A 15633-nucleotide genomic window follows, 5' to 3' on the forward strand; every position below is an offset into this window, starting at 1 on the left:
ATTTAACATGGGTTGTGCTATGCCATGCCATCTGTATGAAGTGTACAGACCATCGTTTGGGAACCTCTGTTCTAAACCATCAGGAGTGGCAGATAAGGTTCCCTGAGGGACATCTTGTGCCAGGAGTTGGATAAAGCCAATCCTACTTTTGCCCAAGCAAACTCCCGCCCTGCCCTGAAGCCTTTTATAGCACAAATGGGCAATCTGCAGGCCACGTATGGCTCTCAAGGCTGTCCTGTTTGGCCCTTCCAAAGTCCTGCCACTGCTTTTACCATGGATGTTACTGCCGAATCTATAGCAGCCTCCATTCTGTCTGCAGATCATGCCGCAGATTGACTTCCCCTGTTTTCATGGCCTAACCGATCTAGCCCAATGCTGTTTCCTTCTTCTGACTGCAGTGTATGGCCGATAGAGTGGCAACCTACCACTCTTCCCACTGCTCTCTATGGTCAGACCTCCCAGCTGATGCTTTCAGATTGGGTTTGACAGCTGCATTTATTTTTAGAAAAGGACTCTTTCTAAATGCTGAAATGGCAGGGAATCAGCGGAATGGACGTAAGCTGGCTGGCTTGAGCTTAGCTGAGGGGTGGCAATGGGGTGGGGAACACTGAAATTGCTAATTCTGGAAACTGCAGGAGAGGAGAGTGCTCTTGCATGCAGGTCCTGCTTACGGGCTTCCCATTGGCGTTTGGTGACCACTGTCAAGGACAGGATGCTAGACCAGATGGGTCATTGGCCTGATCCACCTGGGCTCATCTGATGTTATTCATTCTGGCAAGGATCTTTTTTTGTTCCGTTTCGTACATCACCATGAGAAGTATGTGGAAATACATAAATAAGTATTCACTGGCTTTTAATACTCTTCTTTGCGCTAGCACTGAGCCTGACTCCAGTGGAGAATCTCCCGTGGTTATCAATGCGTAGGAGACCAGCCCCCTTCAGGGTGCAGCTCTAACCCTTCTCCCCTTCTTGGGGGCTCAAAGCAAGATAAGAAACGGTAGTGCTGTTGGAGCAGGGAGCCCCAGGCAAGTCTTGGAGGGGTGTGAGTGTCCCCAAAACATCCTCTCTTCACCACCTTCTTCAGCTGTAGGAAAGACGTTCCCAGTTTGGCCAGACAGCATCACGTTTCCTTGAGATCCTGCCCTTGGATCACAGCCTTTCATGGTTTCCCTGGAAGTCCTGACAACCCTTGGGTTTGTTTTTTTCTCCCCTTCGCCTACAGGCTCCAGCCAAAGGCCGCGTCCTTCAGTCTCGTATCCCTCCACGCTTTGCCAAGAAGCAGAACAGCGTGTGCCTCGAGCAAGGGGACATTTCGGTTTCTGGAAACAGCCTCGGCACAGAGATCTGGGAGACCAACAGTCCTGGTGAGTCAGGTTTGCCTGCGTCAGAAGTGGGGAGCCTTTTTATTTTTTATTTTCAGTCTGAGGGCCACATTCCCTTCTTGGGTGCCACGTGCCAGTGGTGGGCGGCGCCGAAGGCAAAAGTGGGTGGAGCAACTAATGCAGATTTTATCCGTACAATAAGTAAGCTTGTACACATGCTCACACACCCCTCCCTGTCCTCCATCCCGGCAAACAAGAGGCATGGTAGGGTTGCCAGGTTCAGGGCCTGAGACTGATCCTGTATCTTTAGGAGAAGAGAAAGTCGGCCAAGTGCAGGTGTTCTTGCAACACCGTAATGGGAAAAACCACAAGGTGGAATTCTCCCTTCCCCTTGCACAACTTTTAAAGATACAGAAGACCTCTTGGTTGCCAGGCCCAGCCTCTAAGAGGTCTTCTGTGTCTTTAAAAGTTGTGCAGGGAGAAGGGAGAAGTTCACCTTGTGGTTTTTCCCATTATAGTGTTGCAAGAACACCTGCACTTGGCTGACTTTCTCTTCTCCTAAAGTTACAGGATCAATTTCAGGCCCTGAATCTGGCAACCCTAAGGCATGGTTAGAGTTCAAGACCACATTCTAGGCAGGCAAAAACACTAAAGGAGAGTATGAAGTAGGGCTGGTGAGTGGTGGGGTAGCCTCAGGAGAGTCCCAGGGGCCAGATAAGAGAGACCTGCGTTTGGCTTCTGGGCCTGAGGTTCCCTGTCCTTGGCCTGGAAGCCTCATGTTGGTGACTGGGCCTGTGTGAGTTCTGCTGTTTCATGCAAGCACGGAAGCTGGCATTGCCTGCAGCAACACCACCTTAGAAGCAATAAATCTCATCCAGTCTCAGAAATTAAGCAAGGGGCGGGGAGAAAGAGAATGAATGAGAAGGGGATAGCCACACCCACTTTTGGCTCCTCCTCCACTCACCACTGGTATGCGGTCCCCGGCAAATTGCCGCTGATGCGATGTGGCCCTTGCCAAAGGAAAGTTTGGCCACCCCCTGCTTTGTAAGATAAACTTGTAGTGGATTCCCAAAGATGTTCATAGGATTCAACCTGGGGAACACTGGATGGAAGACTGTTTTTTAAACTGTAATTGTTTTTTGAATGTTTTTAAAATATAACTGTTTTTTGAATGTGTTTTAATCGTAACTGTGTTTTTTGAATGTTTTTAAACTGTAACTGTGTTTTAGAATGTTTTTAACTATTTTCCCCCTGATGCTTTTCTTTTGGTCTCTGTTGAATTGCTTTGTTTTGTTTGGCGCCCTAGGCTCCTGTGGGAGGAAGGGAGGGATAATAACTTTAATAAAGCGCACAAACAGTAAAACAAATCCAAACTGCAGAAATTGATTCTATACGCTAAAACCAAGCAAAGGGTTTTCTGTATTTTGTTCTGCTTCCTGACGTGTGTGAGGGGGAAGAGGTGATAAATGTTAACATGAAAAGCAGCCCGGAAGCTTCTAAGCTGCATCTCTCTCCTCTCGCAACAGGGCTTTCTGTCCAGTCGTCTGGCACAGATTCCTGGAGCAAACCCATCAACACCTTTACTAGCCATGAATCCAGCTCTGCCGAGGTAAGTGGCACTTGAGCTGCAGGTTGCTTTTCTTGTTGTTCTTGGTTAGACTTTTATTAGACTAGATTATTACTTACTAGACTTGCTGGCTGGGCTGTGGAGTCGGTACGCCAAACCTTCGACTCCCAACTCCTCTATTTTTCTACTGTCCAACTCCACCCAAAATTGCTTCCAACTCCACAGCCCTGGAAAGGGCTGTAAATGTCTTTTTAAATTGGAAGCTCTCCTAGGAGCATTTTTGTCGCTGCCTGAATATGCGCTGATCTTGGCATCACAGCATTTGTCTTCATCTGGGTCCTGTATCATACACTGACACACAAAATGTTTTCCATCTTGAGTTATGGTGAAATGCTCAACTACAGCTGACTTCATGGGAAGCTTCTTTGATATTTTGAATTTATATTTTAAAAAAATTGTCAATCAAAATTTATTTTGAAGTCGGAGTCGGTACATGTCTTCCGACCACCCAAAATTGCTTCCGACTCTGACTCCACAGCCCTGCTTGCTGGTCACTTCCTACCCGATGATCTCCAAGTGGCTTAAAACACAATTCAGAAACATAAATATAAATATGTTAGACCATAAAAACAGAGCAAAGCAACCCCCATAACAGCCACAGGAAGCTTTGGCAGCACACTAAGTAATGAAACAACATCCTCTCAGATTAGCAAAAGCCTGAGGGGGGGAGCAGGGGAGATAAGACTTTATTTGGCGTGGAAAAGATGTCCATGGAGGTGCCAGGCGGACCATGCTGGGAAGAGCATTTCACAGACGGGGAGCCACAACCAAAAAGGCCCTTTTGTCACCACCCTCCAAGCCTCCTTCAGAGCAGGGACCTAGAGAAGGACCTCAGAAGAAGATCCAAGGGTCTGGGAGAGAAGGGTCAGCCCTCATCAACCGGCACTGGCTGGGGCAGATGGGAGTTGTAGTCCAACAGCCGGTTGGCAAAGGCTGGTGCATGTTTGCTTTTGTATAAAACAGACAGGAGGTGTTTGTGACTGTTATTATGCTTAGCATTCCCCCCCCCACCCTTTCTAGGCTTTCAGGCTAACTTTGGGCTCCCCAGTGAGGCCTGCCTGGCCCAGACATAACACTCTTTTGAAATACCTCTCCTCCGAGTCATTTGAAAGAATATGATTATCATGCTTATTGCTGTTTGGTATAATGAGGATGGGATCAGGGTTGTAGTTGTCTGGGGTTTCAGGGGGTCTTAGACCCTTTACTTTTTGGGGAGCAGGGTCCCTCTGTCTCCAGCATCCTACAAGCCAATCAGCATGAAAGGGGAGTATGTTAGTTATTAAGAAGAGTCTTCTAGCATACTTCCTTGTCCTTTCCTGCTGATTGGAGCCAGTCAGAGTGAAAGGAGGTGAATCAGCCACAGAGAAGGCTCTTAACACTCTCCCCTTTCATGCTTATGGGCTGCTAGGGATGTCTTCTTGTGGGAGAAGGCATTAACAGGGATCTCATTCTCAACCCAGCAGCTAAAAAGGGAGAAGGGGGCATGGCTGTGGCTAACTTGAAGGGATCCTGCACTTCCAAATTTGCCACTACACTACTGGACGGGAAGCTGCATAAGGTTTTCTGCAAATTGCAGAACAGAGGAGCATAAGAAGAGCCTGGCTGCTGGATCAGGTCCAAGGGAGCCCATCTAGGCCAGCATCCTGTTTTCACAGTGGCCAACCAGATGCCCTAACAGGAAGCTCGCAAGCAGGTCCTGAGCTCTCCACTTGCGATTCCCAGCGACCAGCATTCATACTTCCTCCGACAGAAAGGGATGACTTGACGACCGGCTGCCATGTTCAGTGGCGCTTTTGTTGTCTTCTCGGTCTCTGGATTGAGCCTTGGCTTTGATTCCCAGTCGCTGGTTCTAACCCTCGTGCTTTTCTGCGTGGCAGGGGTTTAAAGGCAGCCAAGGGGATAGTGGCATTGACTTGAGCGCGGAGTCGCGGGAGTCCTCCGCCACATCTTCCCAGCGTAGCTCTCCCTACGGCACCCTCAAACCCGAAGAGATGAGCGGAGGCAGCCTTGCAGACCCCAAAGCTGATTGCCAGAAAGAGCAAGCTCCAAAGCAGGCGGATAAAAAGGTAACCTGGCTTCGCCGCCACTGGCATTGGGGACCTGTTCTGGCATCTGGATCCAGTGGCTGGATATTGGCAGTGGTGTTGGTGATGGCCTGGTTTTATCAGGCATATTTTGGAAACTAGGTTAGATAGCGATGGGACGCCTTGAGAACATAGGAAGCTGCCTTATGCCGAGTCATAGACGATAGGTCCATCTAGCTTAGCATTGCCCACACGGACTGGCAGCAGCTGCACAAGGTTCAGGCAGGGGAGGTTCCCAGTCCTGCCTGGAGATGCCATTGGGAATTGAATCTGGGTCCTGCTGCATGCAAAGCGGATGTTCTACCAGTGAGCTATGACCCTTTCTGCAAAGCTTCTGCGCCCTTTTGCATTCCCTATAATGTCATGGGCTCTCGTGGCAGCAGATGGAGGATGCTGGATACAGCCCCCCCCCCCAGGTTTAATTTGAACATCCAGGCAATCTTTGGAGGGAAGGAGATGGGGAGGGGGTTTCATTTAGGGGTGTCTAGTGGTCTGCTTATCGCTAACCATGACCTGTGTAGAAATGGGCCTTTTTTTTTTTCTTTTGAAGGTTTTGTTTTGGTCCATTTTAAAAGAAATGATAATGGTGGGGTTTTGCTCTACCTTTTAAAAATAAAAAATCTCCTGCTGGGAGGAAGGGCGGGATATAAATAAAATAATAAATAAATAAAAAATCTCAGCCTCTCTGTTTTCCTGTTAAGGATTCAGACCAAGGCTTGGGTCAGAGCAAGGACCACAAGCCCGGACCAATTGGCAACGAACGCTCCTTGAAAAACAGGAAGGGCTCGGAGGGTGCGGAACGCCTCGAAGGCAGCGTCCCCTCGGTCAATGGGGTGGAGATACATGTGGATTCGGTCCTTCCTGTGCCACCCATTGAATTCGGAGTAAACCCTAAAGTGAGGATTGCATTTACGTCTTGTTTTCTGCCCATGTCTTGTTTGTTTGCTTGCTTATAAAAGTATTTTTGTGCTGCCCTCTCATAAAATATCGGGCTCGGCAGTATAAAAACAGATTCAGCGGGTGCCTTTTGTTTTAACCTTTAAATGCCTGCTGAAAACCCTTCTGTTCCGCCAGGCTTCTGCAAGCAGTGAAGAAGATGCCTCTTTGCAATAGTTGACCTTTGTTTTTATTGTATTTTTAATTTTTTTTTTTATAATACAGTTTTTATTTCTTGTAAACTGCTTCGATTTTTTCAAAAAATGAAATAGTGGTATGCAAATATGCTTATAAATAAATAAAAACATTAAAAGCAGTGCAGACAATCATTACAAGAAAAAATTAAACAACTGAGTAGTCCTCTTAGCATTAAAAAAAAGTCTTCAAGAGACATCTGAAAGTCAAAAGTGAGGGTGCCTGCCGTATCTCTGCTGGCAGAATGTTCTGCAGCATGGGACTGGTGAAACTGAATGATCTCATGGAACTCAGATTGTAATTCAGTAAAATACAATATGCGAAATAAAAGAGTAGCGTAGCACATTACAATTGCTACAACAGGCAGGAAAAAAATCATCGGGTTGTATTCAAGTGAGCCTTACTCAAAGCAGACCCATTAAAATTTAATGAACCTACATTAGTTGCGTCCATTAACTTCAGTGGGCCTACTGAGAGTAGGACTATCATTGCATACCACTCATTAAATGGTCCACCAAGACTCTTGTTGATTTTCCAATGGAGAAAAAACATTTTGGGGCTTCCGGCCTACTAGAAATGGCCATTGCAGAACCTGAGTCACAAAGTGGGTTGTGGTTCTTTGAACAGTGAGCAAGAGAGGATTCCTGTTATCTAACTGGCCTGGTCCCCCAGTCATGTTAAGCCATGGTTTATTTAGCCAAAGTGTGGTTTGAACATACGTGCCCAGCCCAGCAGACTAAGCATGGTGTGTTTCTGAGAACAGACCATAGTTTGTTGTTGTCTTATGAACTTTGGCTTGTTTTAATAATGGTTTCGAGTTACGCCAAACCCAATAGCCTTGCTTAACCGTGGTCGGTTTGGACGCTCCAGCTCAGACGCTCACCAAGCTACAAAGACATGAGGCAAAAGCAGCTTTGGAGAAAGAAACCGTGTCTTGTTTGTTTGTATGTAAGATGACGTGTAGTTTGTTGAGTCAACCATCATTAAAACAAACTATGGCATAATGTTATGTGTGCACGCAGCCTTACCCCATATGTTCCTGCCCAGCCACTTTGATCTCTGGAACTGGCTCTGTCACAGATGCCACATAATACTCGTTCTGGACTTGTAAGAAATTGATCTTTTTGCACGGTAGCACCTCCACTTTGGAACTCCCTGCCTCTTGACATCAGGCAGGTGCCCTTGCTCTTTTCGGCATCTACTTAAAACATTTTTGTTTAGGCAAGCCTATCCAGACACATAGGTGTTGATTTACGTTTTAGTCTCATTTTACCTTATTGTTCTTTCTAATTATCTTTTGAATGTATTTCATTACCTATTTTTAATTGTATATTATTGATAATTTTAATGTTTTAAGGTTTTTTTTTGTAAACTGCTTAGAGGTTTTATTGTGATCAAGCAGCATATAAATTTTGTTTAAATAAATAACATGAATAAATAACCTATGCGGCCTCTTTGCAGGACTCGGACTTCAGCCTGCCTCCTGGTTCAGCCTCCAGTTCTGCAGCTAACTCGGTCACAAAATTACAGGATGCCCTGGCCAACAACGTAAATAAAGCTACCTTTTTGTTTTTCGTTCCATCTGCGTTTCAACTCCTGCATCTCAAAAGGGAAGAGCGAACAGGTTTTATTTCTGGTTGGCCTGGCATTGTTAAACAAAACAAAACAAAAAACCAGCGTCTTTTTTATGCTACCTCTGCAGCTGATGAAAAGCAGTCTTGATGCTTTCCACGAAAGGCATGGAACTGAGTCAGTTCCTTGCCGTTAGCATGCTGTAGGCTCTTCCTCGCCTTTTAAATACCAGTGATGACTCTCTGCTGTGTCAGCTGAGAGCTTTAAGCTATTGTTTCCCAGATGCGCAGGTCAGAACGAAACGTTTGGAGGTACGCTTTGCTCTTGCAGCTGAAGATGTTTACTTTTTAAAATTGATAAGAGGGAGAATTACCTGCCTGTCCCTGTTTCTGCTTTTGAAGAGGGCATCCCCAGAGCACTGACTCATGCAGAGACATTGCAGGCAGCCTCTTTTGAGGGAAGGTCCATTCGACTTTGTCTCTGTGTAGCAGGTGCGGGGAAGCTTTGGCCCTCCAGATGTTGCTGAACTGGAACCCCTGTTCGTCCCAGCAAGCATGGAACTTCCTCCCCAGAGAGGCCCGCCTGGCACCTGTTTTTTTATAGGAAGAACATAGGAAGCAGCCTTATACTGATTCAGACTGTTGATGCATCTAGCTCAGTGCCACCTACACCGACCGGCAGCCTCCCTCCAGGGTTTCAGGCAGGAGTCTCTCCCAGCCCTACCTGGAAATGCCGGGGATTGAACTTGGGACCTTTTGCATGCAAGGCAGATGCTCTGCCACTGAGCTACGGCCTTTATCCTTTAGGCATCAAGTAAACCCCTATTTATTTACCCTACCCTTTTAGGGGTTATAGCTCTTAATTAGTGTTTTGTTCTGTTTGGGTTTTTTTAATGCCGATTGTATGTTATGTTTTTGCTGAAACTTATGTAAACAGCTGTGGGTAATTTCCCCCCCCCCACCTTGTCTTTTTTTAAAAAAAATAAAAGAAAAGAACTGCAGTATACGAACTCCCCAAAGTAAGACTGACGTGTTTAATTGATGTGTATGTCTCTGCAGGCTGGGCTGGCGCAGTCCCTCCCCGTCCTCCGGAGAGATCACCACCTCCCGCGGTGCATCAACTTGAATCCCATCTCTTTCCCTTCCGCAGACCTCACTCTTAAAGTAAACCTTGGGGGCTTAGCAGGGGTGGGGCAGATATGGAGCAGTTGCCTCGATGGCAGCGTAGAGAAGGCAACCGTCACTTCACATATGGCCGGGAGGGCGGGGCAGGAGAAGGTTCCCAGCCTAAGGGCCTGTCGGTGGGTGGGGTCCAGAGGCGTAGGTGGGTGGAGTATTGCATGCAGCTCTTACCTTTGCGCAGCAGACCACATTCTAGCCACCCACAGACTGGAGGTTTACGCATGCACAAAAATCTTTCCATCCTCCTTCCCGGAAAGGGAGAGGTGCTATCAGTGGGATTGCTTTTAAATACGTTTTAAAGATTTTGTTTTTAAGATTATTTTAAGATCTTTTGTTTTTATGGTTTTTTTAAAAAAGATGTTTTGCTTTTAATATGTTTTATAGATGCTTTTAGTGTCTTGTTGGGTTTTTTGACTGCCGTGGGCTCCTTCTGGGAGGAAGGGTGGAATAACAGTGATAATAATAATATACAAGGATACATTCCAGCCAGGCAGAAGCACTTGAGGAAGGCCTGGAACCAGGGTCCATTGTGGGACGTAACCTAGGGAGGTGGCATGGAGAGTTCAGAGGGCCACATATAGGGGACTTGGAGGGCCGTGGTTGGCCAGAGGGTCTCCACCCCTTGTGAATCTTAGCGAGGAGGAGGAGGAGGAGGATTATTATATATTAGATTTATTAGTCTCTTGCTACCCGGAGGTCTCAAAGCAACCTACATTATCAAAAACCAAAATAAATATAGCATAAAGCAAAGCAATAAAACAACCCCCCCCCCATACAAAGCTTTGGCAGCATGCGAATACATACATTGTCTTAGTCTATCAGATGACTGGGTGGGGGAGAATATAAGTCTTTACCTGGCGCCAAATAGATGTCGATATCGGCGCCAGGCAGATCTCACAGGGATGTGCATTCCATAGATGGGGAGCCACCAGCAAGAAGGCCCTCTCCTTGTCACCACCTTCTGAGCCTCCCTCGGACTGGGGGGAGGGGCTAGAGAAGGCCCTCAGAAGAAGGATGGGGACAAAACTGGGATGAGTTGGCTCCACCTACCTCTGGCTGTGGCTCCACCTCCACCTGTTTGGGCTCTCTGCCTGCCCCCCTCCATCAGTCCCAGTGGGCACCACCCACCACTGGCCACAGTTTACAGGTAATGCGCCTGCCTTGTGTGCAGGATGTCCTAGGTTTCAGCTCTTGCCTTCTCTGTCCTTGCAGATGGAGTCAGCGCGCAAAGCTTGGGAGAACTCCCCAAATCTCCCAGAACAGAGCTCTCCCGGAGGTGCTGGCAACTCTGGAATCCAACCCCCTTCCACTGTTGGGGCTTCCAACGGCGTGAGTTACAGCTCCTTCGGCGGCGTTTCCGTGCCACCGATGCCTGTGGCTTCTGTAGCACCATCTGCTTCGATCCCAGGTGAGTCATTTGTTCTCTTTTCCCATCGCCGGCCTGCTGGCCTGCTGCTTTTTCCTTCCTCCTAGAGGTAAAAGAAAAAGGCTGCTTGTTGAAAGTAGTGCCTGGTGTCCTTGTTGGGGAGGGACCCTAGCTTTGTTCATGGGCAGAATGCTGCCCACGTGCCCTCAGACGTCCTCCCACTCGCTGTCCCGCTTGGTCATGAAGTGGTGAAGGCTCTTACCCTTTTCTGCCTTGAAAAATTCACAAAGGTGAGGGAGGAAGTTGGGAGAGTGACGCTCTTTCCCACTTCGTCTTTTAGCTCTACGTGCTCAGATTAATTCCGCTGTGTCTTTTTACCCATTTCCCTTAGAAAAGTGCGTGTGCGTATGCGCGCTCATGTTTTCTGTTTCTTTTTGGTTGGGGGCTGATCTGGGGAAAGGGGAGAGAAACAACCAGAGGGGACGGTGGCTGTGACACTCATTCAGACATCCAAATGTGGCCCTGGGCCTAAAAAGGTTGGTAACCCAGAAGCAGAGCGCATGCATGGCCTGTGGAAGAGCCCGATAATGTAAGCAACCCATTGAGAGAATGCCTAAGTGATCAGTTTTTAAATGATAATATATTCTTCCATGCATCCTCCAGTTGTATCAAGCGTACGCTGCCCTTTTCTTTAACTGTCAGCTTGCTGTGTGCAGCAGTGAAAAATTGCAGGCACCCATTTTGAATTCCGATGATTTTTTCCTTTCGTTTATTTGCACATTTATAAGCCGCTTCCCAACCAAAAGTTACAAGCAATGTCCTATAAAATAGGAAACAATACAAAAGATTACTAGAGGTTGTGTTCAGTACTAGTCGTACTCCGAGTGGACCTGTTGAAGTCAGTGCACGTGACTAACTTAGTTCTGTTAATTCCAATGGGTGTACTCTGCGTAGAACTTTATTGGATTCAACCTTCAATAAACTACAAACAGTAAAACCATTTCTCCAGTTGTACAATTAACATTCCATAAAAAGACATTTCAGGAAAAGCCTTGTCCAGCAAAAATGTCTCCCAATGGATGCCTAAATGGCAAGATGCTAGGTGCTTGTCTAATTTCAGTTGGGAACTTATTCCAGAGGGATGAAGCGGCAACACTAAAAGCCCCCTTTCTAGCATGTCCTCAGCACACCTCTGGGATATTCCTACATCTGAGGAGCGCACTTGCTGGGCAGGGATATGGGGGCAAGGCATTTAACTGGCGGAGATTGGGTGCAGTTGTTGACAAAAACCAGGGAGTGAAGAGAGACCTCTGCTGGTGGGCCCTCAGTCTCTGTGATGTTTTCAATGGATCCTACTGAACCCTTGGCTGCATGATCAAAGGGCATTTGAAGAGATCCTGTGGCTGAGAGACAAGAATCTTGCCGTTCCCCATTTCCATTGGCTACACTGGGGATTTGGATTGCAGAGTTTTGATTGCTCGGATAAAGGATTTGTAATTGTATTGATACTTCAGAGCGCGCTAGCCATGGGAGTACCGTGCCTGAGTCATATCCCCACCAAGGAAGAGAGCGTAACCGAAATTAATATCTCTGATATTTCCCAAATCCCAAGAATTCTTTTGGGGGTAGGATCTCCAACCATTAGCCCGCCTTTTGGGACAACTGCTGTTGGTAAACCCGCAAGCTTAGGTGAGCACAAAGTCTGACATGTAAGGAATCTGAATAGCCTCTGGAGAAAGGGGAGAATGAAGAACCCTCAATCCTGTACATCCACAAGATAGAGGCTATCTTGCCAGTTTCAGTAGCCCAGATTTTAGTATCTCTTTCTCTACTACCAGCTCCCCCCTTCCCGAATTATTGTGCGTCTTCAAGAATTTTCCAGGTATGATGCCAGTTGGCTTGAATCTATAGTCATGTTTCTGGGAGCGCTTGCTCAGAATTTAAAAACGACTATTTACTGCGGTGGAGGCTGATCTAGCAGGGCACATGGGGTGCTGCCCCCTCCCCCAGCTTCAGTCTGCCCTCAGCCAGCCCCCACCTGCCTCTCTTCTTACTCGCAACAAGCCAGAAGGTGGCTCTGGGGTTGTAGACAAGTTAAGCCCAACTTGGAATGGACCCATTGAAATTAATGGGCCTAAGCGAGCCATGCCCATTAATTTCAGCGGTTCTGCTCTGAGCAGAAGCTAGCGTTGGATTGCAGCCCCGTGTGATTCGTAAACGAGGGGGTATTATTTGGGGGAAGAATATCGCTTGTGTTTCCCCAAAGAGTTTCATCCAGTCAGCTGAAGGGGTGGTATAGAAATATCTTAAACCAATGGGGCAAGAGAAAAGACAGATGTGTGTATGTACCCCTTTTTTGTCCCCCCAAAGGTCAGTTTCCCCTTTCCTTTCCCTCCTCCGTTATTAACCTGCCCTCCCTTTGCATCTAGGACCGTTATGGAAAAGGACTGCAGAAGTAGGATTCTGGAGTTCAGTATGGGGTGGGACTCCTGTATCTTTGATGGCCGGGTGGAAGGGAGATGGTGAGCAGACACTCCTTCCTCTACCCACTTGCCCGCCTCTCCAGAGTGAACAGGATTAATCCCTCGCCTTTTTTCCTTTTCTCTCCTGACCGTTCCGATTTTCCAGGCAACCACATCCCACCGCTCTATTTGGATGGCCACGTCTTTGCCAGCCAGCCCCGTCTCATCCCCCAGACGATAACCCAGCAGCAGAGCTATCAGCAGGCAAGTCAGCCACTTCTCTTTGGGTCTGTGCATATGTATTCATGACAAGACACTGTTTTTTTCCTTTTAAAAAAATTCTTAATGCTTTATGGAGGTTTTATTTATTATCTATTTTTTTAAAATGTACACCCTGCTTTTTGCCCTCTAAGGCTGCAGTCCAATACACACCTACCTGGGAATAAGTCTCACTGAACCCAGTGGAACTTTGCTTCTGAGTAGACACGTATTGGATTGCAGTCCAAGCCTCAAAGGAAAAAAAAAAGTTTCACTACCAAATGTAACTGGAAAAGAACAGAGTTAAGGTAAAAATTTACAATTATAAATTATATAAACTTAGATTTTTTAATTGTCTATAGAATAAAATGAACAGTATAAATAGTGATAAAGAAAACACTTCTTTATCCTGCTTAGAGACTACTGCCAATGAAAAATAAGCGTTCCAAAAACGTATAACAGTTAGATGCATTTCAGCCATTAATATTTGTATTTATTTTTGCTTTAGGCCAAGCATTCGGCCACTGAAGAAGCCAAAAATGTTGAAACGCGTTCATTTTATTCTATGGAAAATTAAAAATCCATGTTTGTATAATTTACAGTTGTATGTTTTACATTAACTCTGTTCATTTTAAAGCAGCTTACAACAGTAAAAATGTACGATACGCAAAATCTAAAACATACATTGAACATCAAAATTTTAAAAGCTCAAGAGATTTAAATTGTCAAAAATTTAAACGAAAACACAAGGAAAATGTCAAAATAGCAGGTGCGAAGGCTTCCTGGTTTTAACCCAGCATCTGAAACTCAGCAGCGACGATGCCTGTCTGACTTTTAATGGGAGGGAGTTCCACAGAGTTGGGCCCACCAGCTTTAAGGCATGACTTCTCGTTATGAGTCGTGCTATGGGAGACCACTGATAGTCTTTAAACGTTAACCCAAACAGTCTGTGTATTGTGACACCACCCACCCAACTACCCAAATACATAATCCCCCAACATAATGCGTATTGCACACGCTACATACAATTCAGTAAAATTCGCAACTGGAAAAGGTTACTCAAAGAATTAGTATCTTTCATACCTTGTTTCTTTCTGGGGTCCTTTTGGGGACAAACGGTGAGATCTAAATTTAAATAATAAATAATACCTCTTCTAAGACCATATATATCTAGGACGTAGGGCCTGCCTTAAAGAGCTGTTAAGTATTTGGGGGTGTCACTGATCCGATTGCATGTCTCGTTTGCATAGTTTAGAACCTGCAAAGGTTGCCAGATGATTTTGCCTGTCTTTGTATCCTTGTGCCAGTTGAGGGATGTCATTCATATTTTACTAAATTTCTGTCACACCCTTCCTCTCAAACAAGCAGCAAAAGAAGCTAAACCCATAAGGAATACAAACATTAAAAACACTTGAATGCGAAGTCTTGTGCACCAGACGTCGGTGCCCCCCCCCGGGCAAATTTTGTGACTTGTCTCAAAAACACAGAGATAACGCTGGCAACTGTTGACCACCAGGGCATGCAGCCTTGCCTGCCGCATGTATGAAAAGTGGATAGACAACTTCTTTTCAGTCGTTTGCCGAATTAACCTGAGGTTTTCACTGCTCACCTGTAAATGCTGATGACCATCATATTTTGGGTGCTGGTGGTGCTGTCTGTACCTTGCAGCATCTCGTTTGCCTAGAGTGATTGCATGTTAATTGCTGAAGTTGGTGGATTTTGAGTGCTTTTGAATAATTCCACCAGCCTGCAAAGAGGTTTGAAGCCATGAATACTACCATCACTTGAGGGATGGTGTTTGTTGGTAAATAATCCTGAAAGGGGTAATGATGTGGAGACAGGCGTAGTGGGTTTTCATGGTAGTCTATAACACAAGAGTAAAACCTGTGAGGTTTTTTTTTCTTTTAAAGCAGTTAAATATGGAATAAACCCACAGGGGAGGGTGCCCGCTACAGCTCTGCTTGATTCACTGTTCTGGCCTTTCTGCTGGGGACTTTCGCTGTGTTGCTGCATCGGATGAAACTGGGTCATTCCGTCACTCTTCGATGCAAGATGTAGGAAGCTGCTGTATACCACGTCAAACCATTGCTCCATCTGTCTAGACGTGACTGGCAGCTGCTCTCAAAAATTTTAGGCAGGGGTCTCCCGCAGTCCTATCTGGAGATGTAGGGGGTTGAACCGTCTGCATGCAAAACAGCTGCTCTACCACTGAACAATGGTTTCACCGTTCAAAGAGATTTCCCATTGTGCCTCTGCATGGGTTCTTGTTCTGGACTTGCCTCTTTTTTTTTTTGAGATGGGGTATGTCTCAGATCAGTGACTCATGCAGAATCTCAGTTGGCAGACTCTTCCTGGAATCATAGAGTTGGAAGGAGTCTTGGAGGTCATCTTGTCCAGCCACCCACCCCCCAATTCAGAATCTTCTAAAACCTGGTAACTACTATTTTTCCACATTCTAATCTTGACATTTGGACATTCAGATAAGTTTCCGTTTAAGAGTTTGGGTTGTCTCCAGTGCTAGTCCTACTCAGAGTAGACCCATTGGAAATTAATGAACATAAGTAACTTACGCCCATTCATTTCAGTGGGTCAACTGTGAGTAGTAGGACTTAGTTTGGTACCTCCCAGAG

General features: G+C 46.2%; 1 protein-coding gene across 6 annotated transcripts in view; it reads left to right on the plus strand.

Moving 5' to 3' along the window:
• PRRC2B (proline rich coiled-coil 2B) overlaps positions 1-15633 on the plus strand; it is an 88221-nt gene that overhangs the window by 62265 nt on the left and 10323 nt on the right. For 4 of the 6 annotated variants that reach the window (XM_061604405.1, XM_061604406.1, XM_061604410.1 and 1 more), the window contains exons 20-28: positions 1223-1364; positions 2849-2931; positions 4827-5015; positions 5735-5929; positions 7626-7712; positions 8795-8899; positions 10130-10325; positions 12713-12805; positions 12912-13009. In XM_061604405.1, coding sequence (XP_061460389.1) covers positions 1223-1364; positions 2849-2931; positions 4827-5015; positions 5735-5929; positions 7626-7712; positions 8795-8899; positions 10130-10325; positions 12713-12805; positions 12912-13009 — 1188 coding nt within the window. The remainder of the gene's footprint in view (positions 1-1222; positions 1365-2848; positions 2932-4826; positions 5016-5734; positions 5930-7625; positions 7713-8794; positions 8900-10129; positions 10326-12712; positions 12806-12911; positions 13010-15633) is intronic. The other 2 variants (XM_061604407.1, XM_061604409.1) reach the window with 1 other exon arrangement.

The sequence above is a fragment of the Rhineura floridana genome, chromosome 20 (genome assembly GCF_030035675.1).
Source record: "Rhineura floridana isolate rRhiFlo1 chromosome 20, rRhiFlo1.hap2, whole genome shotgun sequence".
NCBI lineage: Eukaryota > Metazoa > Chordata > Lepidosauria > Squamata > Rhineuridae > Rhineura > Rhineura floridana.